General features: G+C 42.9%; 1 protein-coding gene across 2 annotated transcripts in view; it reads left to right on the top strand.

Annotated features, from left to right (window-relative positions):
• cntn2 (contactin 2) overlaps window positions 1-27,243 on the top strand; it is a 53,279-nt gene extending 26,036 nt beyond the window's left edge. The window contains exons 6-23 of one of the 2 annotated variants that reach the window (XM_087850464.1): window positions 54-266; window positions 646-748; window positions 932-1,113; window positions 1,222-1,358; window positions 3,065-3,194; window positions 4,556-4,706; window positions 9,717-9,844; window positions 11,873-12,048; window positions 15,107-15,227; window positions 15,980-16,138; window positions 16,847-16,996; window positions 19,250-19,320; window positions 19,958-20,192; window positions 20,812-20,927; window positions 21,566-21,752; window positions 22,420-22,532; window positions 24,516-24,684; window positions 25,999-27,243. In XM_087850464.1, coding sequence (XP_087706590.1) covers window positions 54-266; window positions 646-748; window positions 932-1,113; window positions 1,222-1,358; window positions 3,065-3,194; window positions 4,556-4,706; window positions 9,717-9,844; window positions 11,873-12,048; window positions 15,107-15,227; window positions 15,980-16,138; window positions 16,847-16,996; window positions 19,250-19,320; window positions 19,958-20,192; window positions 20,812-20,927; window positions 21,566-21,752; window positions 22,420-22,532; window positions 24,516-24,684; window positions 25,999-26,108 — 2,651 coding nt within the window. In that variant the 3' untranslated portion in view covers window positions 26,109-27,243. The remainder of the gene's footprint in view (window positions 1-53; window positions 267-645; window positions 749-931; window positions 1,114-1,221; window positions 1,359-3,064; window positions 3,195-4,555; window positions 4,707-9,716; window positions 9,845-11,872; window positions 12,049-15,106; window positions 15,228-15,979; window positions 16,139-16,846; window positions 16,997-19,249; window positions 19,321-19,957; window positions 20,193-20,811; window positions 20,928-21,565; window positions 21,753-22,419; window positions 22,533-24,515; window positions 24,685-25,998) is intronic. The other variant, XM_087850465.1, reaches the window with a different exon arrangement.
• Window positions 27,244-27,678: the final 435 nt, after the last annotated feature.

Raw genomic sequence — 27,678 nt, forward strand, 5'->3', positions numbered from 1 at the left:
GCTGACAGAATGAAATGACTAAAGTGGTTGACGTCGATTCTCTTCTTCTCTAGCGCTGTCTTACCGCTGGTTTCTCAACGAGTTTCCCAACTTCATCAGGAAGGATGATGGGCGCTGGTTTGTGTCACAGGTCACTGGGAATCTGTACCTGGCCAAAGCTGACCCTAATGACACAGCAAACTACTTCTGCTTCACAACGATCAACATGGAAGTTAGCACAAAGAGCACATTCAGCAAGGCCAACCAGCTCACGGTAGTCCCTGATGGTATGAAACACCTACAGCTGCATCACTCGTCTTAGCGTCCTCGCGTATAGTTGCTCCGCTGTCTGTAGTTGAGCATAAGTTATTCTACAAACAGAGGATAACAGGGTGTTGTTGTTCACTGACAGCCCAGTGCAACGCCCACTTGTAAGTTGTGGCATTAGCCTGTTATCAGTTTACTAAAGGCTGAAGCAAAGTCGACTCAGAGACAGCTGCTGACTTTCTCATTAGTCACCCTGCTGGTCAGCCCGTGGAGTACTGGCCCAAGCCTTCCACTAAGGGTCTCATTTACACTGAAAGAACTGGGATTTTTACAACACTAAAAAGAGGTTATGACACAGAATTAAGTGATAATCTAAGAAGATTTGCTTTTTCATTCCAGCCAATCCCAGGAAGTCAGCTCCAACCATCAAAGTGCGCTTCCTAGCAGATACCTATGCCCTGGCTGGACACACCACCCAGTTAGAGTGCTTTGCTTATGGAAAGTAAGTGTCCATCACAGGAATTGCTGTGATGCTTCTTTACTTATATTATAGAGTGATGCTGATCAGCTGTTCAGCTGTAGTAATAGATGTCCAAACCCAATGATCACTCTCTGATCTCTGCACTGCATTTTATTGGCCTCTTACTTCCATCTCTCAACTCTCGCTTTGCTTCTCATCTTAAAGTCCGGTTCCAAAGGTGCGGTGGAGGAAGGTGGATGGTCTAATGCCATCCAAGGCAGGCCCCACTGTGGAGGGTCCCACCCTGACCCTTCCTGAACTCTCCTTTGACGATGAGGGCATTTACGAGTGTGAAGCCTACAACTCAGAAGGAAGGGACACGTACCAGGGACGCATTAATGTCCAAGGTGACTAAAGGTTCTTCATTGTGCAGCAAAGCACGTGTCCTTTCATTTTTAATGCACTCGTGTTCATTTTATAGCTCGTGTGTTTGTTTTGACTTTCTTCTCGTCCAGCTCAACCAGAGTGGTTGCAGGTGATGACCGACTCAGAGGTGGAGATTAGCTCAGATCTTCAGTGGAGTTGTGTGGCTGCTGGAAAACCTCGACCCTCTGTACGCTGGCTACGCAATGGACAGCCACTTAGTACACAGGTAACACACACACACACACCTGACCATAAAACTTCTGAAGGAGGCATTTGGCATGACCATGTGGGTACAGCAGAGAGATATCTTTGAGGACAACCTCTCAGCCCATCGTGATGATACTGTGGGCACTCCAGTAGCTCCAGCTGGTGGCAGCATCAGCCCTGGTGTTGTTCATAACATCCTAAAAACTTTCCTCTCATGGGTGGGTGACAGGTTGGATTTTCAATCAGATCAATTTAAATTTTTAGTTTTTATTTATATAGCACATCATCACAGCTACAGTACCCTACGATAGGGTAATGTCAGTGACGTAGTGGGGGTGGAGCTGGACTCTCTTAGGGTGGTGTCTGAGAGGCGGATGTTGTCCAAGATAAAGACGATGCTGGACAACACCTCCCACCCACTCCATGACGTGCTGGCCAGTCACAGGAGCACGCTCAGTGGGGGACTGAGATTACCCATGATGCACCACTGAACAGGAAATCCTGCCTGCCGTGGATATCGCTGCACAACTCCTCCATGTAATAGACTGTAAACACTGTAATCGTTACACCTTTTTGCACACGCTCTTTTCTTACTCGCTAATGTTGCTCTCAACTTTCTTGATATTTATCTATAATCACCTCCGTCAATCATTGATATTCATTATTGAGTGATTTGTGTATATTGTGCTATTTCTTAAATTTGTAAATGTCACAATACGGCTGTGTGCAGGCAAGAGTAGGACCCAAACGCAAACTCGCAGAGACAAAAAGTAAACTCAAAAACACAGCTTTATTGCTGGCGTGGGACACAAAAAACAATACAAAAATAAACTGGGAAAACTAAAGCACAAGGAGCCACAGGGAAAAATCACACAGCTATGAGGGAGGACGCAACACTGACAAAGAGAAACATGGGGCTTAAATACACTGAGGGATAACGAGGGGGAATGAGCCACAGGAGGAGAGCACAGCTGGGAGTAATTAGGCAGGACGAGACAAGGGAAGCAAAACTAGAAACATTAACATAGGACAGACTGTGAAAGTAAAACAGGAAACACACTGACGGAGCTCAAGACATGTAAACTTAACAGACTGGGGAGACAGAACATAGGGACCTGAAACATGGAACAGAAAGGCACAGTAGACACAACATGAACATAACAACGCCACAGGGGAAGAGTAGAACAAAATGCAGGAACACAGGACCTCTTTCAAAATAAAATGGGAAACATAATGAAACGCAAACATGAAGCACATGAAGGACAAGGGAGACTTAACAGGGGTTGGATACACAAGGGGAATCTAATAAACAAATAACTTAGATAACCTAATGAACAAAATAAACTCAAACTTAAAACGTTGGGTCAAAAAACTTTAAAATTTGAAACTCCTTAAAATGGGGCGTGGGGTATATGGAGAGGGCTTCATAAGTTCCTTATTTATTAGGGACTTGATCCCAACCATGGATACTGCCTCTTAAAAGCAGTGAAAAAAGGAGCCAAAGCATAATCAGACAAATAAGGAACGCTGTGCTTCAGTTAATGATTTGACCTAAGAACACCTGCGTGCATGGCTTTTGTCCTTTAATAGTTTAATAGTTACTTTAGTTATTTCTGCAAACAATGAACTGAATAATGCAGTACTGTACAGCATGCTTTGTTACACATGTCACAGATCGGTGCTCTCTGTAACTTTATCTCTTCTTTACCTCCTTCGGACCTCAAGGATCGTGTGGAGGTGAATGGAGTTCATCTCAGAATCATCAACCTCGCTCTGGAGGATTCTGGCATGTACCAATGTGTGGCTGAAAACAAGCACGGCACCATCTACTCGACTGCTGAGCTCAGGGTCCAAGGTAGAGACTTTTCATTCTCAAGCCAAGCAGTCAAGTTTTTATTGTCAACCCAACAGTATACACTCAAGTATACAGTCGGGTGAAATATCGTCGTCCTGTATCAAAGGTGCAAACTGTAAAATGAAAGAAATTCAAATACATACATACAACTATACAGAAACAAGATCAACTACGAATAAGTACAACAGTATTGTACTTGAATAGAAATAGAGTAAGAATTAGCGATGGGATTTCCAGCTCTTTTTAGAGATCCGGCTCTTTCGGCTCGGCTCACTAAAAAGAGCCGGAACCTTCGGCTCCCAACCGGCTCTTCAGGTTGTTTTGTTGCTTTAATTAATTTATTATCAACAACAATATGAAATTATGCACAAAAGGAATTACTAACGTAAAAAAAGTGGTTTTATTTATATATGTTTATATATAAATATTTACAGTGGCCCCTAGAGACAAAGCATGCACAAACTCCAAAACACATTTCTAGCATTAACTGAACTTCCAAACAGAGCTACTAGATCACTTAAATTACACAACTGAAAGCATGAAAGCATGTGTGTATTGTTTGTGTATTTATACACAAGCACTCATATATATTCAAATAATAAAAAAAAATTTAACCTGTTACTACCACACACCAAATCCGGTCGTTGGTACTTCCTGGCTTGTGTAGTCACGAGGTAACAAAAGCTCAACACTGCCCCCCTAGCATCCTATGATCCTATGATCAGCTATGATGGTAGTGGCTTTATGAATGCAGCATGAGGTATAAATGTCCACAGACTGGGTAGAGAGCTGCCAACGATGTGCTCCACACAATCCTCTGGTCTGCGGTCGAACACGGTTCCTGTGCTCAGTGTGATGGATCCTGTCCAACCTGAGATCCATTGATCGGTTTGTGTGGTATGTGAACTGTAGTGGGTTCAGTGGGTGGTGTTTTTAAAGCACTGTGGCACAACAGCTTGGCTCAGGGAGATGTTGGAAATGTCCGCTGGTCGGCAAAGGCTCTGAGCACACCTCCAGCTATATTGTCTGGTCCAGTAACTTTTTGTGGGTTGACCCTAGCGAGAGTCCTTCTCACTGACTGTCACTGTCTCAGCTTCTCACTTATGTCTATGTGATACACATAGATACCTGTTTCTTTAGTTACTGGCCTAGGAGTAGGACTCTTGTTACTTCAATCTATTCTACTTTTACCTGTAAAAAGGTGTATTGATAATTCCTAAAGACAACATATTAAAAGCATGCCATTACGTGTAGAAAAACCTCATTAATTTTTCTTTGGATTAAAACAAACAGGAGATACAATAGACAGCAATGCACCACTCTCTTTTGTTCCCCTGTCCTTGTGTGTCTCTTCCTTTCAGTTCAGGCTCCAGATTTCCGGTTGAATCCAGTAAGGAAGCTTATCCCAGCAGCTAGAGGGGGACAGGTGATGATTGACTGTCGCCCTCGAGCTGCCCCGAAGCCCAGTCTGTTCTGGAGTCGTGGAACAGAGTTGCTCACCAACAGCAGCAGGTATTCCCCTAGCTAAGCCTGTGTTACAGTTCATACTGCAGTGTAAACAGCATGTATGGTCAACTACCATGGTCAAGTCGATCTTAGCACTGATTTATTTGTGCACCCTCATGTAGTATCTCAGGCCAAAGTGTGATGCACACAGATGGCTGCAAAAGAACGTTGGCTGCTTGGTCTTTCAATTTTGTAAGCTTCTATTCCATGAATAGTACAAGAACAACTGAAAGCAGTTTCACAGCTACTGAGGCCTGTTCCCATGCTATTCTATGATAAATGACACAATAAAATATCTGTTGTTCCAAGCACTGAACTCATTGATTTGTATATTATTATTTTTAATGGAACTTTCAACACGAGGTCCAGAGAGATGCAAGTAAAGGAGTCCATCATACCAGTCAGAGTAGCCAAGTATATATAACCTATACTTAAAAAACAATATATAGACAGAGACAGTTTTGTTCATTTTAAGTTTTTGGAGATGGTAGACAATGTACAAAATTGGCTGTAATTACATAACAATTAATATAGTACCTTTGTTAAATACCTTGAATTTAAATTTAAAGTGTGCACTTACCGTATTTTCCGCAATATAAGGATTATATATATAAAATCCTTTAATTTACTCAAAGATCGACAGTGCACCTTATGTATGAATTCTGGTTGTGCTTACTGACCTCGAACTGATTTTCTGTGCTACACGGCGCTCAAAAATCTGTCAAAAATGTTTAAGTGCGACTTTGCTCAGCTACGAAGCCGCAGCGCTTGATGGATTGTTGGAGCAACACTGATTGTTGGCAACACTGACACTGCTGTAGTCAGTGTTGCCAACTTAGCGACTTTGTCGCTATATTTAGCGAGTTTTCAGACCCCCTAGCGACTTTTTTGCTAAGAAAAGTCGCTAAAAAAAAGACGTGAAAGCGCATATGGCTTTTACTCTCAACAAGCAGCGGGTGCTGTAACGCAGTCAGTTCTTCTTTTACTCTTATGCTGTTTTGTGGATCAGGTTTAAAACTACTTATAAACACACACACACAAAGTAACTCCACCAGAGTGCCTATTTCGGGTCACTTTTGCCGGTCCAAGCCTGGGTAAAGGAGCAGGGTTGGAATTGTGACATTACAAAAAACAATAATTGCTAAAAGAAATTTAATTTGTAGTTCTAAATAAATTCTAAATGCATTTAGGACGTTTTTTGCTCACTTTATGTCTCGTCCACGATGTTATTTCTCTCTCCAGCAGCGTAGGTTACAATGACATTAGCATGACCAATTATGCAAATTAGGTGATGACGTCATTTAGTGACTTCTAGGGACTTTTAGGACAGCCAATAGCGATTTTCCTTACTGAGGAGTTGGCAACACTGGCTGTAGTCAGGAGCCTCACGGAGGAATCTGGGTCCTAAACTCTGTCAGCTTCAGGTCCTAAAGTCAAACGATCACTGCAGCATCACTGAGAGTTAAAAACTGTCTAAATTCTTCCATCTGTAATAAAATGATTATTGTTGCTGCTTTACTAGGTGTAACTATGAAGTTTAACATTCAGGCATCCATGAAAACAGGATTTATTAAATATAACAGAGTTAGAAGTTAGCAGGAAGTTAGCTCGCTAGCTTCCACCTAAACATGATATAGCATATTCTGACTGAGAGATTTCTGATAAAATTCAAACGTCCTGCTCTGCTACCACTTCCAACATAAATGAAGACAGAAAACTAAACAGCAGTGACGTTTGTAGGGTTACTGAAGTTGGGCTAGCTGGTAGATAATGATGTGCTACGTGATTGCTAGCGACACAGCTACGTTAGCATAACATAAACAGTGAAGCTGGAGGATGAACGCTAACTTTCTTCCACTCGATAAAAGTTAACGTGAGGGTTCCTGATGGTTAGAGACAAATGCAATCGCACGGCAGGATGCTGTAAACGGACCAAACTTCAGTCAGGAGAACAACTGAGATTATTCATCCACAATACGAGGTTAGTCATTAATATACTGCAACACCTGGGGAACAGAGCAGCTGTGAGAGAATTCAGCATTAATGAATCAATGTTACAGAAGTGGAGGAAGCAAGAAGAATGAGTTGAATAAAGTTTGATTTATCTGACTGTTTTGTTTTGATTAATGCTCCTTATAATCAGGTAAATACTTTTGGCCATACTGCCCTGCCCTACGCTCAAATTAAACTTTTCTTTGCTCAAATTAATTTTCTCCCCAAAATCCAATGTTTGTATACAGGCACAAAAATAACACCATATAATAATATGTAAACATTGGTTTATTTTGAGTGTTTTTCTTTTTCATGGGAGGCACATACATTGTTCACATACATATGCTGAAGTTGAATGCTTTTATAATCAGGTGCACCTTATGTATGAAAACAGACTCGTTCATTGACAGTCCACCTTATAATCCGGTGCGCCTTATGGTCCAAAAAGTACGGTAGATTGCATATTGATTGTTTGATTTAAAATTCACTTTAGTGGTGTACAATTATACACCTAATGATATATGTAAGTCTGTCATTCTTTCAAAAACTCATCTGCAAATGGTGTGAATTCAAAGTTGTTTGGCTACAATAATAGCAGACAAACTTTAAACCCTAGAGCTCAAGCTTTGGAATAAGTCTGTGCAGATTCTCAGTCATCCAGGTCGTAGTAGTTTGGAGCTTGGAAAGAAACCGACTGGATTCATCCAAGAGGCTTCTTTAGATCTAAAACCAGTCCCAGGGATTGAAGCCCTAATTGTCCCTTAAGAGTGTTGTTGACCTGTTTTAATCATGTGCCTCATTACATGAGCCAAGGTGTGAAAAAAAGGCGTGGGTCATTACCACCAGCGGTTGGATGTTCCTGGTGACCAATTTCTTAGTTGACTAAATGAGGAAAAACATTTGAGTCTGAAACTAAGAAACACTAAGAACAATTTAATGGACAATGTTTACATATTATTATATGATGTTATTTTTGTGCCTGTATACCAACATTGCATTTTGGGGAGAAAATTAATTTGAGCAAAGAAAAGTTTAATTTGAGCGTAGGGCAGGGCAGTATGGCCAAAAATATTTATCACGATATATATTTGGAAATTTGCGATAACGACATAACTGACAATGTAATTGACGTGAGACAAAATACTTTACAACTCCTCAACTTTATTAGTGCAAAGAAAACCATCAATGTATTTTCACTTAAACAAGCAGCTGTTTTTTTAAAGTAAAAATATAAAAATTTAACAGTGCAAATGCAAATTCCTCACTGACAGTTTAACCAAAAGGCATTTCCAGTAGAAACTGGCCGACATATCCTCAGCATAACCATGTATAATATTCACAACACTTAAAAAGAGGTTATACACACACAATACAGTAACATTATGTTGAAGCACAGCACGTATCACTCCGCGAGGCTCCGCCTACGATAGCCGTAATGCTCCGACAATCCATCAAGCGGTGCGGCTTCGTAGCTTAGCAAAGTCGTACTGAAACATTTGACAGATGTTCGAGCGCCGTGCACATAAAATCGTTTTGAGGTCAGTAAACACAACCAGAGTTCATACATAAGGCACACGGGATTATAAGGGGCTCTGTCGACTTTCAGAAAAATCAATGGATTGATTTTAAGTGCGCCGTATTTTCCAAACAACACGGTAATAACGACGGCCCGCTACCATGCGCTACCAAAAATAGTGCTTTGTTGTGTATCTGACGGACGAAAGCTAAACCAGTTCCACACCAGTGAAGCTGCAGCATTTTTACAAACCAGTTCAGGTTCATGTGTTTCATTCAACGATCCGCTTTCGCTCTTCTCATTCTGTGTTGCCGCCATGCTTTTCCACCATGTGCGTATGTAAACAAAGGCACTGCGCATTGGCGTTTTACCCATATTCTATCGCCATATTTCATTTTCTTATCATTGCCTAACGTTATACCGGTGTTACCGTGAACGGTATGATACGGCCCAGCCCTATTTGAGCGAATAAAACTGACTTCTTCAGTCTGGATTTAAGAAATGTATTTCAGTGTTTGTCTATTATCCGTATACACACACAATGACAATCCATCTCGATCAGTTGTTAGCATTTGCTCTCCCTCAGATCTCTGCAGACCTGCTCTCAGTGTGTCGCTCTCACCATCTCTGCTCCGTGCACGCTCAACTCTCTGTGCACCATTAGAAATGTGCCACAAAACCAACCAATCACAGACTTGGATACAAAAATTTTGATTAGCTGTTTTGGCCTCCAATCAGCGCGCTAGCTACTAGCTAAATTCAGTGGAGTGGTTTGGGTTAAACTACATTAAAACCAACAATGTTGCTTAAAAATTATATCTTTTAAAATAAAATAATTAAAGATAATAACCAATAATGAGTTTCAACCAAAACCACTCCACTGGATTTAGCTACATTTGGGACAGTGTGCTAACTTTTATCTACAATCTCACTCTGTTAGTGTTAAAAAGATCATGCATATATAAACACACATGTGGTGTTCTCAACAACAGCGCTCCATCTGGTGGGAGATAGCTGCATAACATTTAGGACACAGTCATTTACCAGCATTGGGCATCAATGTTAACTATCAGATTAAAAGACTGATAAGTCTAAGTGTAGGTCACATGGTGGGAGAAGGGCTCACAGTGGTTTAACTGAAACCTCTGGTGGAAATGACAGCTTGGCTCCTGTGATGAGGTAAATGATAAATAGTATCGACTAAAGGGTCAACCCCTCTAGAGTTTAAATACCTGGGACTCTTAAACATTTGGTTTTAGCACTGAACACACCTCTTAGGCGAGGAAAGAAATGTCTTCACCAACCTTTAAGAAGTCCAGTCGCTGTCTTTCTTTCTTTCTAAGCTCCATAGACAACTTGGAATAAGTTAAGTTTTCCCTGTACAAACACAGACACTACTTGTATGAGCCATATAATGTTCAGGTTCTGTCAATAATGTATGAACGGTGATTATGTTTAAATTTTACAGTGTTTTAGATTAAAGTAAGGGTTATATTGTCTTTTCTCAGAATCACAGTAACTCCAGATGGCATCTTGTGGATTTATAACATCAGCAGAGCAGATGAAGGAAAGTACACCTGCTTTGCTGAAAACTACCTGGGCAAAGCCAACAGCACTGGACACCTGTCTGTGAGAGGTACACAACCCAACAACTCAGCCATAAGTAACAAACAACCTCATGCCACATGTCAGTGAGGTGAAGCCTTTGTTCCTTTTGCTAGTCGCTATAATCATCTCGAGATGAGCTTAACTTTGGATTGCTTGTGTTCTCTTCTGACACTCGTCCATGAATTGTTTTTATTATTTCATTAAAATGTGATTATGTTTGAAAACGCATTCTCGTAAATGAATAGAACAAAGTGGTCCTGAACCTTCGACTGTATCAAGCATGAGACATATATAACATTCACTCTGATGAATACAAAAGGAGGAACTCAGGGTTCACTGTCAGTTTTATATATAAGGCGATACTTGGGTTGCTGCCTTCTTATCTATGTTCCCTGCTTGTAATGAAACATGCTGGTCGGTATTCTCTTCGTCCGCATGGTTACTTGTTGCTTTCTGCTCCATTTGCCCGAACTGACCTTGGTAAAAGAGCTTTTGTCCATTCAGCACCCTCGACTTGGAACAAACTGCAGGAGGAAAATGACTGAATTCATTTCATTAAGTGCTTTTAAATCTAAACTACAAATCCTTGAGGCCAAGCCCATAACATGCAACTGTTTCAATTATATTTTATTGTCGTTTTAACTATTTTTTTTATTTTTATTTGAATTTTATTGAATTTTATTTTATTTATTTATTTATTTATTTATTTTTCCATGTGTGTTGTTGCTGCCTGTGTTTAATGGAGTCATTTCTCTACTGTGAGACACCTGCTGCTGCCTATCTTGGAGGTTTTTAACCTCAGTGGGATCTTCCTGGTTAAATAAAGGTTAAATACATTTTCACTGCTATGCAGATGACACCCAGCTCTATCTGTCCATGAAGCCAGATAACACACACCAATGAGTTAAACTGCAGGAATGTCTTAAAGACATAAAGACCTGGATGGCCGCTAACTTTCTGCTTCTTAGTTTAGATCAAACTGAGGTTATTGTACTCGTGTTAGTGTTTAGTGAGTGCTGAAGGAGAAATGCAGACACAGGCAGGCAGAAAAAAAGAAACTCACATACACAATAATTAGCAACGAGAGACAAACAAAGGGTTCTCAGAAAAGCTCAAGAAATCTAAAATCCCCGAATCTAAAAAGAAATAACAAACACAAAACAATGGGTCCGCACCCTAAAACGACACTTCCTCTGGATTGCATTGCCTTGGCTGTTTCTCAGTTGGGATCTGACAGATAGCCAGCCCAAATAACAGACATATCACAACATTTTAAAGCTACCCCACAAAGTGGGAGAAACGTTTCATCACTCATCCAAGTGACTCCATGCATGAACACAATCCACTCTTTGGGGTTTGCTTACCTGGATTACCTGCAGTATCAGCATATTTCAAAGCTACATATTTCAAAGCTCCAACATCATGTTGGATTACTGCTCTAGGGGTTGGTAGGAGCTGTGCTTTGAATTGTATGTTTCCTCCATTCGTTCTTTGTGCTAACATAAGCTGACTGTGTGGGAATACTGGGACCTGTGATCATAAAACTAGGTCCTGATTGGCCGTCCTTTGTGAGCATCCTTAAGCATTTGAATGGTACACAAGAACATCTATGAATACATTTTCCAAACTGTCAGACTTGTTTATTTTTTATTTTGGTATCTTCAGACATTTGGACAAGGTCTTGCTAATCAGAACTATTGACCATTGGGGCGATCGTGGCTCAAGAGTTGGGAGTTCGCCTTGTAATCGGAAGGTTGCCGGTTCGAGCCCCGGCTCGGACAGTCTCGGTCGTTGTGTCCTTGGGCAAGACACTTCACCTACCGCCTACTGGTGTTGGCCAGAAGGGCCGATGGCGCGATATGGCAGCCTCGCTTCTGTCAGTCTGCCCCAGGGCAGCTGTGGCTACAACTGTAGCTTGCCTCCACCAGTGTGTGAATGTGAGAGTGAATGGGTGGATGACTGGACGTGTAAAAGCGCTTTGGGGTCCCTAGGCGGGACTAGTAAAAGCGCTATACAAATACAGGCCATTTACCATTTACCATTTACCCCCTCACAGATGCCACCAAGATCACGCTGGCGCCTTCTAATGCCGACATAAATCAGGGCGAGAACGTGACGCTCCAGTGCCATGCCTCCCATGATGCAGCTATGGATCTTACCTTCACGTGGTCTCTCAATGGTGTCCTTTTGGACCTGGAGAACTCTGCTGGGCCTTACCATCGGGTGGAGGGGGTGAGTCCTATAATGTTTGTGCTGAAAAGAAGGTTCTTGCGAAGATACTGCAGCTTGCCTACCAATCGGGAGGATGGTCGATCGATCTCCAGCTCCTCCTGTCTCTGTGTCAAAGTATTCCTGAGTGTGTATGCTTGGATGTATGTGACTTGTAGTGGAAAGAACTCTGAGTATTTAAATGGAGTGCTATATTAGTACCAGTGCAGGTTTGAAAGCCTGCAGAACATTCTGATTTGGTAACTTCTATCATTCACTCTTGAGACTGTGATATTTAACTTCATCAAGGTTTCAAGACACTATCTCTACTTTCAAGATTAGGCTTCAAACTTTCCTTTTTGCTAAAGCATATAGTTAGGGCTGGACCAGGTGACCCTGAATCCTCCCTTAGTTATGCTGCAATAGGTGTAGGCTGCCGGGGATTCCCATGATGCACTGGGTGTTTCTTCTTCACTCAAGAAACAGCCTCGATCTGCAGACGCTGTGTGCAGAGGTTCAGGACCATAAGTCTTATTGTAAACATATCACAGCAGACCCGACGATGTTTGCATGAACACGCTTTTCAGCATCTCTTTATTGACCACTTTTCACACACGGTTGCTGTACGCACACAGCCGGCTGTAGCTTTGCAGCTCACAGCCCGACACACACCAACACAACAGCACAGACGTTAAGGCGGCGAGGCGTGATTGCAGGTGCCGCTCAGGTGTGTCATCTCCCCTGCAGCGGCGCTGCAGACCACGCCTCGCCACACACGTTAACCAGGTAAAATACATATTTAGGCAGAATTCTGCAAATATCTATTTTTCATTTTTTATATCTTTTTTCCAATAATTTTTTAAAAGTCAGGTCAAGGCTCCAAAGGCGATATAAGGGGGGCGGCTCACAGCAGTTTGTGTTTGCTGGATCATTTTAGTTCAGCTTTCCTTTTGTTATATTTCTTTAAGAGTTCAAAATGTGTTCATTACATAAATAAAATGTAATTTTCTCTGTAGCACTTCATGGGTTTCATAAGCAACACACCTTAGTTGTTCACACAAAGCATAAAGGTAAAAAACAATAACAGTGTTATCTTTTAAAAAGTATTTGCAGCTCCCAGAGTTTTCTTTTGCGTGGAAACCGGCTCCAAACGGCTCTTTGGTCTTAAAGGTTGTGACCCCTGAACTAGCTTAAAACTGGCTGCAGTGTCTTGGCTAGCTATTGTCAGGGCTAAGGATATGCTGCATACCTAGCTGTTCTTTAGCATGTTTAAGTTCCAGTTGAAGCTTTTGAATGCACATGACCTGAGCACTGAAGAAACACGTTTTCCTCATAATAAATATGTTCTTTGTATTAAACCTCCAGTATCGATATCACTTAGCCAGTCGGTTCCGGGTCGCTTTCCCTCAGCTTTCACTCTGGGTTCTTGGTCTGTGCAGATGTTTGCAAAGAACTGAAGTTGTGTTATCAGCATATGCAGTTGTTTCGGTCCTGGATGCTTTTCCACGTTTTTTATCTCCACGCTCTGGACTGCGTCACTGTTTTTCTCCGCTGACACCCGAAATGAAATCAGCTGATCAGAGTGAGAGCGCAAGAACTGATAAGTGGGAATTGGACTTCTGGGAACCAGTGTTGCCAACTCCTCAGTAAGGAAAATCGGTATTGGCTGTCCTAAAAGTCGCTAGAAGTCGCTAAATGACGTCATCACCTAATTTGCATAAGTGGTCATGCTAATGTAATTGTAACCTACGTTGTTGGAGAGATAAATAACATCGTGGAAGAGACATAGAGTGAGTAATAAACTAAATGCAGTTAGAATTTATTTAGAACTACAAATTAAATTTCTTTTAGCAATTATTGTTTTTTAATGTCACAATTCCAACCCTGCTCCTTTACCCGGGCTTGGACCGGTGTCGTGCCAAACTAGGTATCCCTGACAGAATTTGTTTCCCCTGCATCGGGAGCACACGCTGGACTGTCCAAATCACGGACAAATAGTATCCCACATTGTTGATTTTTAGTTTACAAACACTTCTTATAATGACTAACTACTCCTGACATTTTTGAGATGTTAGCTCTTTATACAACGAAGTTATAGTGGGATACAAATAATATCAGGCTGATCCTGCCACAATTTGTTCCCCCTGTGTGAATCACGGACAAACAGTATCCCACATTGCTGATTTTTTGTTCACAAACACTTCTTATTATGACGCATTACTCCTGAAACTTTGGAGGATTTAGCTCTTTATATAGTAAAGTTATAGGAGAATAAAAATAGTTATCAGCCAAAATGTTAATGGTTTGTTAAAATAATCCCATCTGATACCCCGTGAGCAATAAATATATAATTTTCTGTTGTAACCCTCAAACTGAATGGTAATGTAATGATACTCATTTTTCACTTTTTCACAAAATGAAAACATCAGTACTTGCTGCGTGCTCCCAGCACAGGGGAAACAAATTCTGTCGGGGATACCTACTTTGGCACGACACCGGCAAAAGTGACCCGAAATTGGCACTCTGGGGGAGTTACTGTGTGTGTGTTTATAAGTAGTTTTTAACAAAAGAAGAACTGACTGCGTTACAGTCAGTGCGGGAGCAGCGGCTTCGCTCATGCGCAATTCATTTGCAGTTTGGACGCACAGGTGTGAACGTCTCCCTGATAGCAGCTGGGGGAGGACTATCCTCCGCCCGTGAGCGCTTTAGCACGGGTGAGGTGCCCCCGGCAGCACCGCTGCTTGTTGAGAGTAAAAGCGATACCCGCTTTCACGTCAAAAAGTCGTCATAAATAAGTCTCCAATAACACCAGAAAAAGTCCCCAGATTTGTCGCTAGTCGCTTTTTAGAAAAAAAGTCGCTAAGGGGGTCTGAAAACTCGCTAAATATAGCGACAAAGTTGCTAAGTTAGCAACACTGCTGGGAACCAGTTTTCTTCAGGAATCCGATTCCCCAAATATACTCAGAATGACCGAAGTCCACTTACACACTGTCATTTGTTTTCTTTCTCTCTGTGTGTGTGTGTGTGTGTGTGTGTGTGTGTGTCTGTGTGTGTGTGTGTGTGTGTGTGTGTGTCCTTCCAGAAGGAAAACACTGGTGACCTGTTGATTGTGAGGGCTCAGCTGAGCCAGGCGGGCTCGTACGTGTGCACAGCTCAGACTGTGGTGGACAGCGCCGCAGCCTCAGCCAAGCTGGTGGTTCGAGGTAAAACAGCTGATGTCACACTCTCACTGCTCTGCACTTACATGATAAGGCCTGTTTTTGTTTTGCTACGTAAAGCACTTTGAGGTGACTGTTGTTGTGATTTGTATAAATAAAGCTGAATTGAACTGAACATAGATTATAATGCTTGTGAGTGTTAGATCACACTATTGCCAAGCGTTACCTGTGAGGGTCCCGTCTATGGATTCGTGTGATGTTTGTAAGCTAACACTGCATGGGAAGACAGCTTCAGGGCAAAGAGACTCATATGATCGCTTTCTGTTTTAATGAAAGCAAATGTCATTAAACTCACTTACATCGTAGTTTTTAAAAAAGATAAAATTGTAGTTGTCACACTCGTGTTTTTCAAAGACAGCACTTACCTTTCATCACGTGTGAATCCAACCAGAATCCTAATAAACTCAGAGCTTGTGTTTATTAAAGCTGCTGGACAAGAATAATCACGGAGCAATGATCAGATAGGCAGTCACACAAAAGCAAGAAGATAAGAGGAGGTGGATTAGTAAAGGAGAAAAGGAATCACAGGTTTCACTGGGAGTGAGGAGTAGCTCAACCTGTGCAGCTGTAATAAGTCTGCAGTTAGCATAGCGCCTCCTGGTGTTAAAGTAAGGATCTGGCACCTACGTAGCAGTAGGCACACATCTGACACTTTGTGAGTTATGGTAAACCAACCTTTACTACTTTACTGTGTCGATGTGGAGATTGTGTCACATGTTTGTCTCTGGTTTGAACAGGACCTCCGGGACCTCCTGGAGGTTTGTTGGTGAAGAACGTGGCTGAGACATCAGTGGAGCTCCGGTGGAGCCGTGGTTACGATAACCACAGTCCCATCGGCAAATACGTCATCATGGGCCGCTCTCCTCTGTCGTCTGAGTGGAGGAAGATGAGGACAGGTGTGTCTTTAACACCTGAACGAAAGTATTCTTGTTGTGCTTCTAGTAATAACAAAAAGCACAGTAACAACACAATGATAACACAAATGCAGCAAAATGATTTCATGCTCACGGAGTTTTTATCGACTGTTCTGAGATGTCAGACTGATGTTGGTGTTTCAGCTTTGTCATCACATTCCTGCTCAGAGACTCGGTCAGTAGCACACACTCCAGCCTCTCCAACATCATTATACATAACTCGGTTTTCTGTATTATCATTTATCAGATCTTGTAGATAACACACTGACATGTTTGTCAGGACAGTTTAAATGTGTACAGCCCTGAATCACGTACAGTCACATACATACACTTTATATTTTAAGGTAAAGACCCAGAGAAAGACCCCAACAAACAGATGAGCCCCTGTTAGCAAGCCCTCTGACAACAGCAGACTCACACTGTGAAACAGGGAATGATGCTGAAGATGAAACTCTGATGTGTAAACGTCCAGGAGTGAAGAACGTGCTGCTGTCCGTCTGCATGTCAGACTTTATAAACACCTGCACGTTTCTGATTGAAGCGCATACATGAAACCTGTGCAGCATTAGTGTCAGTTACACACTCATCGGCTCATTGGCTATTAAAATGAACTGTGTTCATACATTAGCACAGTGTTGGTAAAACTTTCAGTGTTTTTGATTGAAATAAACGTGCTTCCTCACTGTGCAGATCCAGTGAACATTGAAGGAAACGCAGAGTCAGCTCGTGTGACGGGACTGGTTCCCTGGACCGATTATGAATTCCAGGTTATTGCCAGCAACATCTTGGGCAGCGGAGAGCCTAGCATGCCTTCCCACATCATTCGGACACTGCAAGCAGGTAAGTTGCACATTTGAGGTAGTTTAGACAGCTGTTCATGAACCAGATGTTTACACCAGAACCAGTAAGGGTCATCTGCCACTTCATTAATGCTTTTACTGGTTCGGAGCTGCCTTAGTTCTTTCTGGCAGCTTCACCACGGTTCCTTTGGCCCGGACTGATATCGTAGCATCGTGCAGTTGATGTGTCAGCTCCCGTCACATCCCAGAGGACCTCTGTCGGACTGAGATCTGGTGTTACATCATTTGTGTGAAATGAACGCACCCCACGTACTTTTCCTTTCCGTCACTCTGACGTCGGGGCCGTCAACGTTTCAGCTGCTTCTCCACTCCAGCTTATATCCAGTTTATATCAATCAATCAATCAATCTTTATTTATAAAGCACTTTTCATACAAAATAAATGTAGCACAAAGTGCTTTACATGGTTAAAAGCAGCCCCCCACACACACACACACACACATGCGCACACTTAAAAAGTAAAATTGGACTGGGTACGCATGAGCCAAGTGAGGAAACACTATCATGGGGAGCCGTCTGCACCGGAAGCCGGTCACAGACTGCAGCCTCCAGGCTGGGCACACAGCAGGAGGGAGGCAAAGAAGCCCCCCAGCCAGGCTGAGAGGACCCCCAGAGCCCCAGCGGCCACGGTCGATCACAGCCCCGGTGCAGAGAGCGCCCTCTGAGGAAACACTGGAGATATGACCTAATAAGAGTATATACTGGGTAAAAAGATAAAATAAATAAGAACGGGATACAATATAAATATAAATAGAGTAAGAAGATTAAAAAATGAATAAGAATAAAATCAATAAATATTAGGTAAAACCTAAATTAACAATAGAATAACAGGATAGAATAAATAAGCGTAAAATAAATAAACGTTAAGTAAAAGCCAAATTAAAAAGGTGGTCTTGTTCTTAAAAACATGTACGTTCTCTGCGGCCCTGAGCTCCTCCGGCAGGCTGTTCCACAGACGAGGACCATACCACTGAAAAGCTGCCTCTCCGTGAGCATGTGTCCTGACTTTAGGGACAATCAAAAGGCCAGTACCAGAGGACCTCAGGGTCCGCGAGGGTTCATATGGTAAAAGCAGATCTGAGAGATAAGAAGACCCAAGACCATTAAGACATTTAAAAACCAATAAAAGAACTTTAAAATCGATCCTGAAACACACGGGGAGCCAATGCAGTGATTCTAAAACCGGTGTAATGTGGGCCCGCCCTCTCGTCTTCGTCAGCACACGAGCTGCAGAGTTTTGTAAAAGTTGTAAAGGTGAAATATTCTTTTTAGGAAGACCAGAGAGCAGGGCATTACAGTAATCAATGCGACTGGTAATAAAAGCATCAGCATCTCCGTGTTGGCCCGAGAGAGAATAGGCCGGACTCTGGCTATATTTTTTAGATGATAAAATCTGATTTTGGTTACATGTTTAATATGTGGGATAAAACCAAGCTCAGAGTCGAAAATAACACCCAGGTTTTTCACTTGTAGTGAAGGACATAGTGAAAATGCCTGTAATTTAGACAAGAGTTTCTCTCTCTGAGCCTCAGGACCGACGATTAAAACTTCAGTTTTGTCCTGGTTAAGCTGTAAAAAGTTTTCTGCCATCCAAGATCTTATATCTAACATACAGTTATGGCTTCCATGTGCTGTGTGTGCCAATCCGGACATATTCCAAATGCCTGATGGTGTCCTGATCATCTGCTCCCAGGTCTGGACCATCCCTGAGCTCAGGCTGGAAGCTCGTAGGTACAGAAACATGTGCAAAAGATGTTCTGTTGGATCGAGGTGTGGTGAGCTTGGAGGCAAGTTCATTGTATCAATGCCTTCATCATCCAGGAAGTGGAAGCTCTCACATCCTCATGCACCAGGAGGAACCAGCGTAGGGTCTGACAGCAGGTCCAAGGATGGAGCCGCTGCACCGTAGAGGTGTGTGCATCCTCCTCGCCGGACCATCAAACCGCTTGCGTTCAACAATGTCACAGGCAGTAAAATACGCCCGTGTGCAGAGCCAGTTATTCATTTCATCAACACTGACGCATATGATCAACAACCCGCTCTCCTCAGCTGGAAGCTTCACTGATTTGATGAAGAAGTGCTCTATTTTTTCTGAGAGGATATAAATACTAAAAAGATGTGGTGTGTGGTGTGTCACTGTCTCTTGAAAGCAGTATTTTCTAGCTTTCAAAGGCACCTATACTGCGCTACGTTGATCCACACTCATCTTGTGTCTTTGTCCTGTTGGCCCTCAGCTCCCACTGTGGCCCCGAGTGGACTGGGCGGTGGAGGAGGAGACCGTGATGAGCTCATTGTCACATGGACGGTGAGTGGAAAGGCCAGATGGGTTTTCTCTGTTTTCCAAACAGATGAGTTTAGTTTGTATGTTTTTCATTCATTTGTTAACAAACAGTCATTTTCTTTTAGTTTCATTCAAGTCAGATTTAATCTCGTATCAGTTTAGTTGTTACTGTTTCATTTCAGTGTTATGGGCCAGATTATTGTCAAACAGTACAAACAGATACTGTGATTTTAGAGGCAGTGCTAATGAGATCGGGTGTTAATTGTCCACTCTGGGGCCAGACCCAAAACGGTGGCACAGGAAGTGAAACGAATCCCAGTGGATCTGCTTCTGTTCAAAAACCTGAGGATCATTTATTTGTTTTGGGTTCATGTCGTTGGAATGACGTGGAGATGAGTAAAACCAGGAGTGGAGTGATTTTTCCTCAGGAATGAACTGAAGTACAAGTTAAATTAGATTCTTTCCTACTTTATTTTGGTAGTTATACATAACTACCAAAATAAAGTGGGAAACAGTATAAGACACGTACAGAGATTCAATTAGACAGAAACACGAGCAGTTAACCACGATCAGCACTGGAGGTACTGTGATATCACTGTGATCATGATGGTGTTACTGGGACAGCTCAGACTTGGTGTGAACGTCTGAATTTGTCCTCCAGCCCATGGCCAGAGAATACCAGAACGGCGACGGCTTCGGGTACATCTTGGCGTTCAGAAAGAAGGACGCATCGTCATGGACAGAGGTGCGAGTTCCACGTGTAGAGTCCTCCCGATATGTTCACTACAACAGCAGTCTGGCAGCGTACACGCCTTTTGAAGTGAAGATCAAAGCTTATAACCGCAAAGGAGAAGGCCCGTTTAGCCAGGTCGCTGTGGTGCACTCTGCAGAGGAAGGTGAGTAACGCCGACGTTCAGCTGATCATCATTGTGGCAGATATTCCCAGTGTCTAACTGCTACTTTCAATGGCTGCTCTAACTGCATCACTGCGTACAGAAGTAGTTTGTGGTGGACATGTTTGTGCACACGAAGATGTCGACTGTGGTTTACTGTAAACGTTGATCAGCCTCTGAGCTCACCTGCACAGCGTTCGGTTTAAATGACATGAATGAGCCAACTACTGCACCTGCAGGTCCATACTCTTATAATTAGAGAAATGAGACAAACAACATTTCAGATCCACGCACATGGCAGGCAGTGAGAGCAGGCAGGCGTCAGTGTCCAGTGTTTCTGAAGATCACAAGAAGATTTCTAATGTAACCCCACCTGCAGTCTTTCCTGTAACCACTAGAGGGCAGCCACAGTTTTAGAAAGCTTCACAGTCAGTAACCACTGGACTGATGGTAGTAGTCCATGTAAAGAGGATTAAAATAATGAAAGCTGATATATATGTGCTGGTTAATCCAGCACAGCAAGGACATGGTCAGCAAAGCTGCAGCACTGTAAGATTATATATTATGTGAGACCGTGCACGTACTGCACATTCCTAACCTTTTAACCTCTGACTCCTCACAGAGCCAACCGTGGGGCCCTCGAGCATCAACGCCACGGCGCTGTCCGCCTTTGAGATCCAGGTGTCCTGGGAGCCTGTGCAGCAGCTCAGCGCCAATGGCATCCTGAGAGGATACGAGGTGACGAGCTCTGACTTCATCCCTGTAAAGCAGCACAGCCTGTAACTATCAAACATATGCAGTCACAAAAAGCTCGTCTCTTAGGTGATAACTGTGTGTAAACGGCCTAAATCACCACAGTAAGGGACACATTTCAGTAAATCATGTTCTGATAACAGATGCAGGAAAATATCAAAGGAAACTCACATTTGCTACATTTAGCTAAATAACCTGACACATTGATCGCACACAGACAGCTGGAGCAGGAGCACATACATGCATGCTCACAGTACGTGTGCTCATTAAAGAGTGAACGTCTGTGACTGAGCCACAGTTACTGAGTGATCCACAGGGTGCAGCCATGTTTCATCTATTTATACCAAACTATGAGCTTAAAAACAGCAGGAAAATATATGTGGAGGAAATAATACAGACAATGACAGTCTGATGGTTTTATAAAATCTTGTGTTATCTCAAACTTGTGCTGTGGACAGCATGTGTGTCTAAAAGTGAAGGCTCTGAGTACATGGAGTTTATAAGACAACATTAATAATAATAACACCTTTGAAGAAACCCAAGGACGCTTTAAAAAGAGTATATAAGCTGCAGAAAGACGTTTAGAGAGATCTGTAGCGACGTGTCATTGTGTGCGCTAACAGATCCGGTACTGGCGGCAGCATGAAAGAGAAGCAGCAGCGGACCGAGTGAGGACGGCGGGCCTGGAGCCGACAGCCAGGGTGTCCGGACTTCGACCCAGCACTCGATACCACGTCGCTGTTCTGGCATACAACAGTGCCGGCACAGGACCGCCCTCGCCACGCACCGCCGTCACCACCAGGAAACCACGTACGGGTCTCTCTGTTAGAAAGATGAGCACAGCACAGAGCACGTAACACAAAGACAAACGCCGCTCACAGAAAAGAAGCTCTCACACCGCAGTCTTCTGCTTCTCAGACACACAAAGCTTCAGACGATATGACTGTTTGAATTATGCAGATGAAATGTCCAATAATCTCAGATAATGAGAATATCATGAACACTTGTAATTTAATCATAAATGACATATTTTATATCTTTAAGTGACTCATGTCAGGACTTATTTTTAATGACAGCTCATCAAAATCTGAACTCAGATTAATTAATGTTTCTGTCCTGGAGGCGAGCTGCCGCCCCCGCACAGTGATGCCCGACAGGGAAACCATCCTGCTTCACTTCTGCTGACTGAGTGAACCACGTGTTTGTAGAGGAGAGGTTACTCTGCTTAAATATAATCCAGCAGATCTGAAGCTTTAATCACCTCAGATACAAATGTTTGGAAGCTACATCCATGAAGCAGCTGTAAGGCTGCAGCAGTCGGTGTAGGCCTCTAACCGCTCTGTCTGCTGGGACTCTGTTATAGAGACACTGGCTCAGTACCCTCACAGTGATACATATGAACATGGCTGCTGTTATATGCATCGTTTCTACTGAAAGGTTTTAACTTGATTCTTTTGAAATGTGTTTTCCTCCTCAGCTCCCAATCGTCCTCCGGGCAGTGTGTCGTGGAAGGCTCACGGCTCGCGCGTCACCGTGAGATGGGACCAAGTGACAGCCATGCACAACGAGTCAGCCATATTGGGCTACAAAGTGAGTCATGAATCGAAATAAGACTTTTGTTATTTATCCCACATGTGGAGAAATAATCCGAGTGTTTGCTAGGCAAGCGCGTTGCAGCTGAGCCAGGCTGTTGCAGAAGCTGCTGCCTGTCCGGTGATGCAGACGGTCAGGATCAGCTGTGATACACTTTCACTACCCTGTACCAGCAGCGTCACACCAGCCAATCACAGAGCCAGCCTTCCTGATCAGTCTATTTGGTCTTATTCAGTCCTGAGCACTCTCTGTGCTAAAGCATCATCAGTTTCACCTGGAAAATCTTAGATGATTGTGACCCTGAGAACATTGTTATGTTCTCCTAATATTCATATGGAGTACACTGTCACCCATCACCCACCTGCATGCTTGGGAATCACAATAGAAAGGATTGTAGTGGGATTGGAATATCGGTCAGCAGGATGCTGTGGTCTACACTGGCTGCTCGACCAAGTGCAGGAAAGTCTGAGCAAGTCTCCAACAACATTTGATCTGTGCTCATGTTAAACTCCAGCTTTTGTTCATTTCTAAACGTGTTCGGTCACTCCGCTGTACGGGAGGAGGTGGTTAGTATGTTTTATACATTTGAATCTGTATTTGTGGTCGGCAGTGTTTGGAAGGTTACTTTTAAAATGTATTCCATTACAGATTACAGATTACATGCCCCAAAATGTATTCTGTAACGTATTCCGTTACGTTACTCAATGAGAGTAACGTATTCTGAATACTTTGGATTACTTAATATATTATCATGCTGTTTACAACTACATGAATGTACTATTGCTGTGATTTATTACTGTTACTGAAGGTCCGCGGCTCCGAACCGTAGTAAAGGGACCTCTGGCTAATACGGTGGGTTCTGTGTCGGGCTCGTAGCCGAAAACTAGCTTTACTTTGTTGTCTGGGTCAACTTTGCTAGCAGAGACAGAGAGAGGCGTTGAAAGGCTGCTCCAACAGAACTTATTGTTTCAGAGGAAAACACGAACACGGTGTACAGTCGAGTCTTAATAGCTTACTTACAGCTGGGCTCGTCAGGCTCTCTTCTTGGCTGCAGTGGTTATTATTATATTTACATGCTTCCAGCTCCCGTTTCTGCTCGATGACAGCTCGTACTTTTCCTTTTTCTCCCTCCCTCGCTCACAGACACATAACGTGTATGGCAGTCCATTCTCCCTGCAGCACGGACTACACTGCCCATGATGCTACATTCTTTAGAGCTATACCTGTAGCATTCTGCCTGTTAGCTTAGCACAACAACAACAAGAAGGCCTCTCTCACCCAGGAAACACGCAGAGAGAGAGCGTCACCCTGTAACCATGGTAACCGTAACGCTGCCGCCTGGAACAACAGAACGTAGCTGTCAAACAAAACCCAAACAGTCCTGACCCGCCACAATATGAAACAGGGAAGTACCGCCGTGTAATCCATTTATTTCAACAAAGTAACTGTATTCTAAATACCACCTTTTTAAACGGTAACTGTAACGGAATACACTTACTCATATTTTGTATTTTAAATACGTAACGGCGGTACATGTATTCCGTTACTCCCCAACACTGGTGGTCAGAACTTAAAGACACTTGCATGTAGCACAGTTTACAGTACTTGACTTTGTAACACTCGATCATAAGAAAAGAGCAAGCCTGCGATCAGAGCTCACAGCTGGACAGTTAGCAGTGCTGTGATTTGGAATATAAAAATGTTTTCCTGGGGAAAATCCTTCTTTTTCATCCAGCATTCAGGGACTCGAGGATTGTCATGTTTATGCTTCTGAGCAGGTGTCTTGGAGTAACTGCAGTGCTCATGCTCGCTAAGGTTCATCGTGAAACAGGTCACCTCATCTTGGATTTATGGGAACTAATAAACTGGCTGTAAAACAAAGTCAAAGATCTTGTTTATAAGCCTCGTATCATGTTATCATCACCCAAAGATAACTTTTATCAAACCAACAGATAAACACTGTAAAAATGTTGTTTCCAGGTTCTGTACAAGCACGAGGACCAGGCAGCTTTGAAGTTTCTGGACAAGACGAAGACATCAGTGAGCCTGCCGCTGCCCAAAGACAACGCTTACATTGTGTTGGAGATTTGGTCATGGGGCGAGGGCGGGGACGGGCCAGCACACGAGATTATCGTGTCCCGGGATTCAGGTGACGAATCAGGAAGCACAAACCATATATTTCTCTGCTTTAATAGTTAATAGTTAGTTACAAAAGTTACAAAATAGTGCAAATAATGACAGGAAAAACACTTTTTGCTACCTGGCTGTGTTACATTAGCTCAGATTTGCTTCGTGGTTTCCCAACACGCCTCTGCTGTAGCATCGTCTCCACGCAGTCTGAAGTTTGGTTTCTAAACTGCACAGACTCTGTTAGCTATGACTGGTCTGGTCTTCTTGAGGGTAACCAGCCACATGGAGTTTGTGCCCCTGTACTTCCACTCGTGGAGGCATTTCTTGATTTCAGAGCCTCTCAGTGATACACTCACCTCCTCTTGACTTGTTTTAGCTGTCACTTTACTCCTCTGTGGTCTTTCAGGCTGCTCTGCTGGCCAGTGCATCGCTTTTTAAAGGTTGAGGTTGATTTAGAAAGTTTTTGTAGCTTTTCCAGCCTCGTGATTGGCTCCTTCGCTTATATTCAAGATGACAGTGAAAAGGCCTCACCTGCACATGCATCTGGTTATTGGTCAGCTGTCCAGTTCATTTGAAGCCTGTTAACGTTGGGGACTGTGTATAAAAATATGTTTACTGTGCACTCTCAGGGACCAGTGAGAAGCCTTTACACAAACTCTCTTCACCTTTTTAAATGTTAAATGCATTTGTATAGCGCTTTTCTAGTCCTTAAGGACCCCAAAGCGCTTCACACTACATTCAGTCATCCACACATTCACACACTGGTGATGGCAGCTACATTGTAGCCACAGCCACCCTGGGGCGCACTGACAGAGGCGAGGCTGCCGGACACAGGCGCCCTCTGACCACCACCAGTAGGCAAACATGGGGTTAGCATCTTGCCCAAGGATATGTGGCATGCAGCCAGGAGGCAGCCTGGGATCGAACCACCGACCTTCTGATTAGCTGACCTGCTCTGCCACCTGAGCTACAGACACCCACCTTTTTACATGTTTACAGCACTTTTATTCCATGCACGTACGCTCTTATCAATAAATAGTTATACAGAAGAAAAACGACCCCTGGAACCTGACATCTATCCAAGGCCATGCTATCTCACAGATATGGTTTGATAAGCATATTTATAACATTATAACATTTATGGCTTTAAATGTTAGCAGTTTAGTGCATGCTGGTTATCAATGAAGGTCAAGACAGGAGATGTAACGTTTTTATTCTTGTTGTCCTCCATAGCTGTGACAGGGTTAGGGTTGGGTTAGTTAGTTAGTTAGCTAATGCTGTTTCAATCAGTACTGTCCACATGTGCGCTGACCATGTGCTCTCTGTGTTGCAGGGACTGGTATGATGGTGCAGAAGGATGCCTCCTCCACACTGTCCTGTCCCCACGCCCACCTCCTCTCAGGCCTGGCTCTGCTCATTTTCGCGGTGGTGTCGGGCCTGTGATCTCAGCCAGTCTGAACTTTTTCTTATGGGTGGCTTGAAACTAATGCTCTCCTGTATGGATAGGTGGGTGTGGGTCCAGGGATGGGAAACACGGGGAGTCGCTTTTAATAATGACGAGGATCTTTTTAAAATGTCTGCAGGAGGTATCATGTTTGTGCACTGCTCTCAGTATAAACCATGCCTTATTGGGACATCTGTGGCTGACGCGCCACATTCATGTGTCCCTGAAACTGTAGTTGGCAGGACTTCAGCTGTAAATGTAATAATAGAGTGGTGGAGGTCTGCGTGTTCACACTGAGGGCTGCTCACTGAGTCTTTTGGGTTCCCGGTGATGTTAGAGCATTTTTCACTTTACAAACTGAATGTGATGAAAAACCAGAGAGGCTAAAACTGGCAGGTGGCTAATTAGAGACAGAACAACTCTTTCGTCTCATGTGTGAATCACAAAGTGCTTCTCTTGTTGCTCACAGTGTGAACGCAGAATAAACCGAGGCTCTAAAGAACTGCTAACTGTTGTTTCCAGCTACTGTCTCTGCTTGTTTCACGTCTACGTGATTATTATACTGTTTGATGTTTGTTTCATTTCAGGGAATTGAAATTTGATTGTATTTAATTCTTTGTTGATGTTTTTTTGTTTTTTCTGCTTCTTTGAATTTGAATTTGACAGGAATGTAAAGATACTTGTTTGTTGTTTCTTGGGTTCACTGTCAGTGTCTCTTGTGCTGATAGAGACGAAAAGGCCCGAGCAGCAGATGAAGTCCGATCACCAACGTTATCAGCAGTTAACTGTCCTCATTGTAACCCCGTTATCAGCTCTTATGTAACACTTCACATTTTACAGGAAACATGTGTCATTTTTATCTACAGCTCGAGAGTTAAGATCAGACATCACGTGTTAAAAACTGCTGTTTTATTATTTTGTTGTTGATGTACTCAGAACTTGATTTGGTTTGAATGGTAGCTGCTGCTTTGGTCTTTGGAACGACAGCAATGCATTGTTTTGGTTTTCAATGCTTCAAACTGAGTTTTTACTGGACTCTGTTGTTGTTTTACATCTGTACCAAATGTCATTGCTAATGCATGCAGCGCTTAATATGCTGTTCATTGTTAATACAGTTTGTTCCTAAGTCAGTAAGTGAGACGTCACACTGGTGGATTTTTAATGTCTTTATATTCCTGCGTTACATCAGTCACACTAATGCTGAATCATCGCCATCACTTCCCCCTAATCCTAACCATATATAGTAGTATTGTAGGGTTCGTTTTCTAACATCATTTTATTGTAATATCCACAAATAATCTGTTAAAGACATAAATCCCCTTTTAGCCACATCACTGTTAATAATCTGCTCAGAATAATCATGGAAATAGTTCTGCTGTCCTTACATAGGATAATAATCAGTACATGACTGATAGCATGACAGACACTGAACATATACAAAAGGCTTAATAAGAGAAACTGATGCTAATGAGAGGAGGAAGCCTCAGACAGGGAGAGTGAGTATGAGTCACTAGCTTTTCTCTTTGCTGGTGTCTGATGGCACTAAGCTGGTTGTCAAAGGCAGGAAGG

The sequence above is a fragment of the Neolamprologus brichardi genome, chromosome 13 (assembly GCF_056152115.1).
Source record: "Neolamprologus brichardi isolate AB-2024 chromosome 13, ASM5615211v1, whole genome shotgun sequence".
Taxonomy (NCBI): Eukaryota; Metazoa; Chordata; class Actinopteri; order Cichliformes; family Cichlidae; genus Neolamprologus; species Neolamprologus brichardi.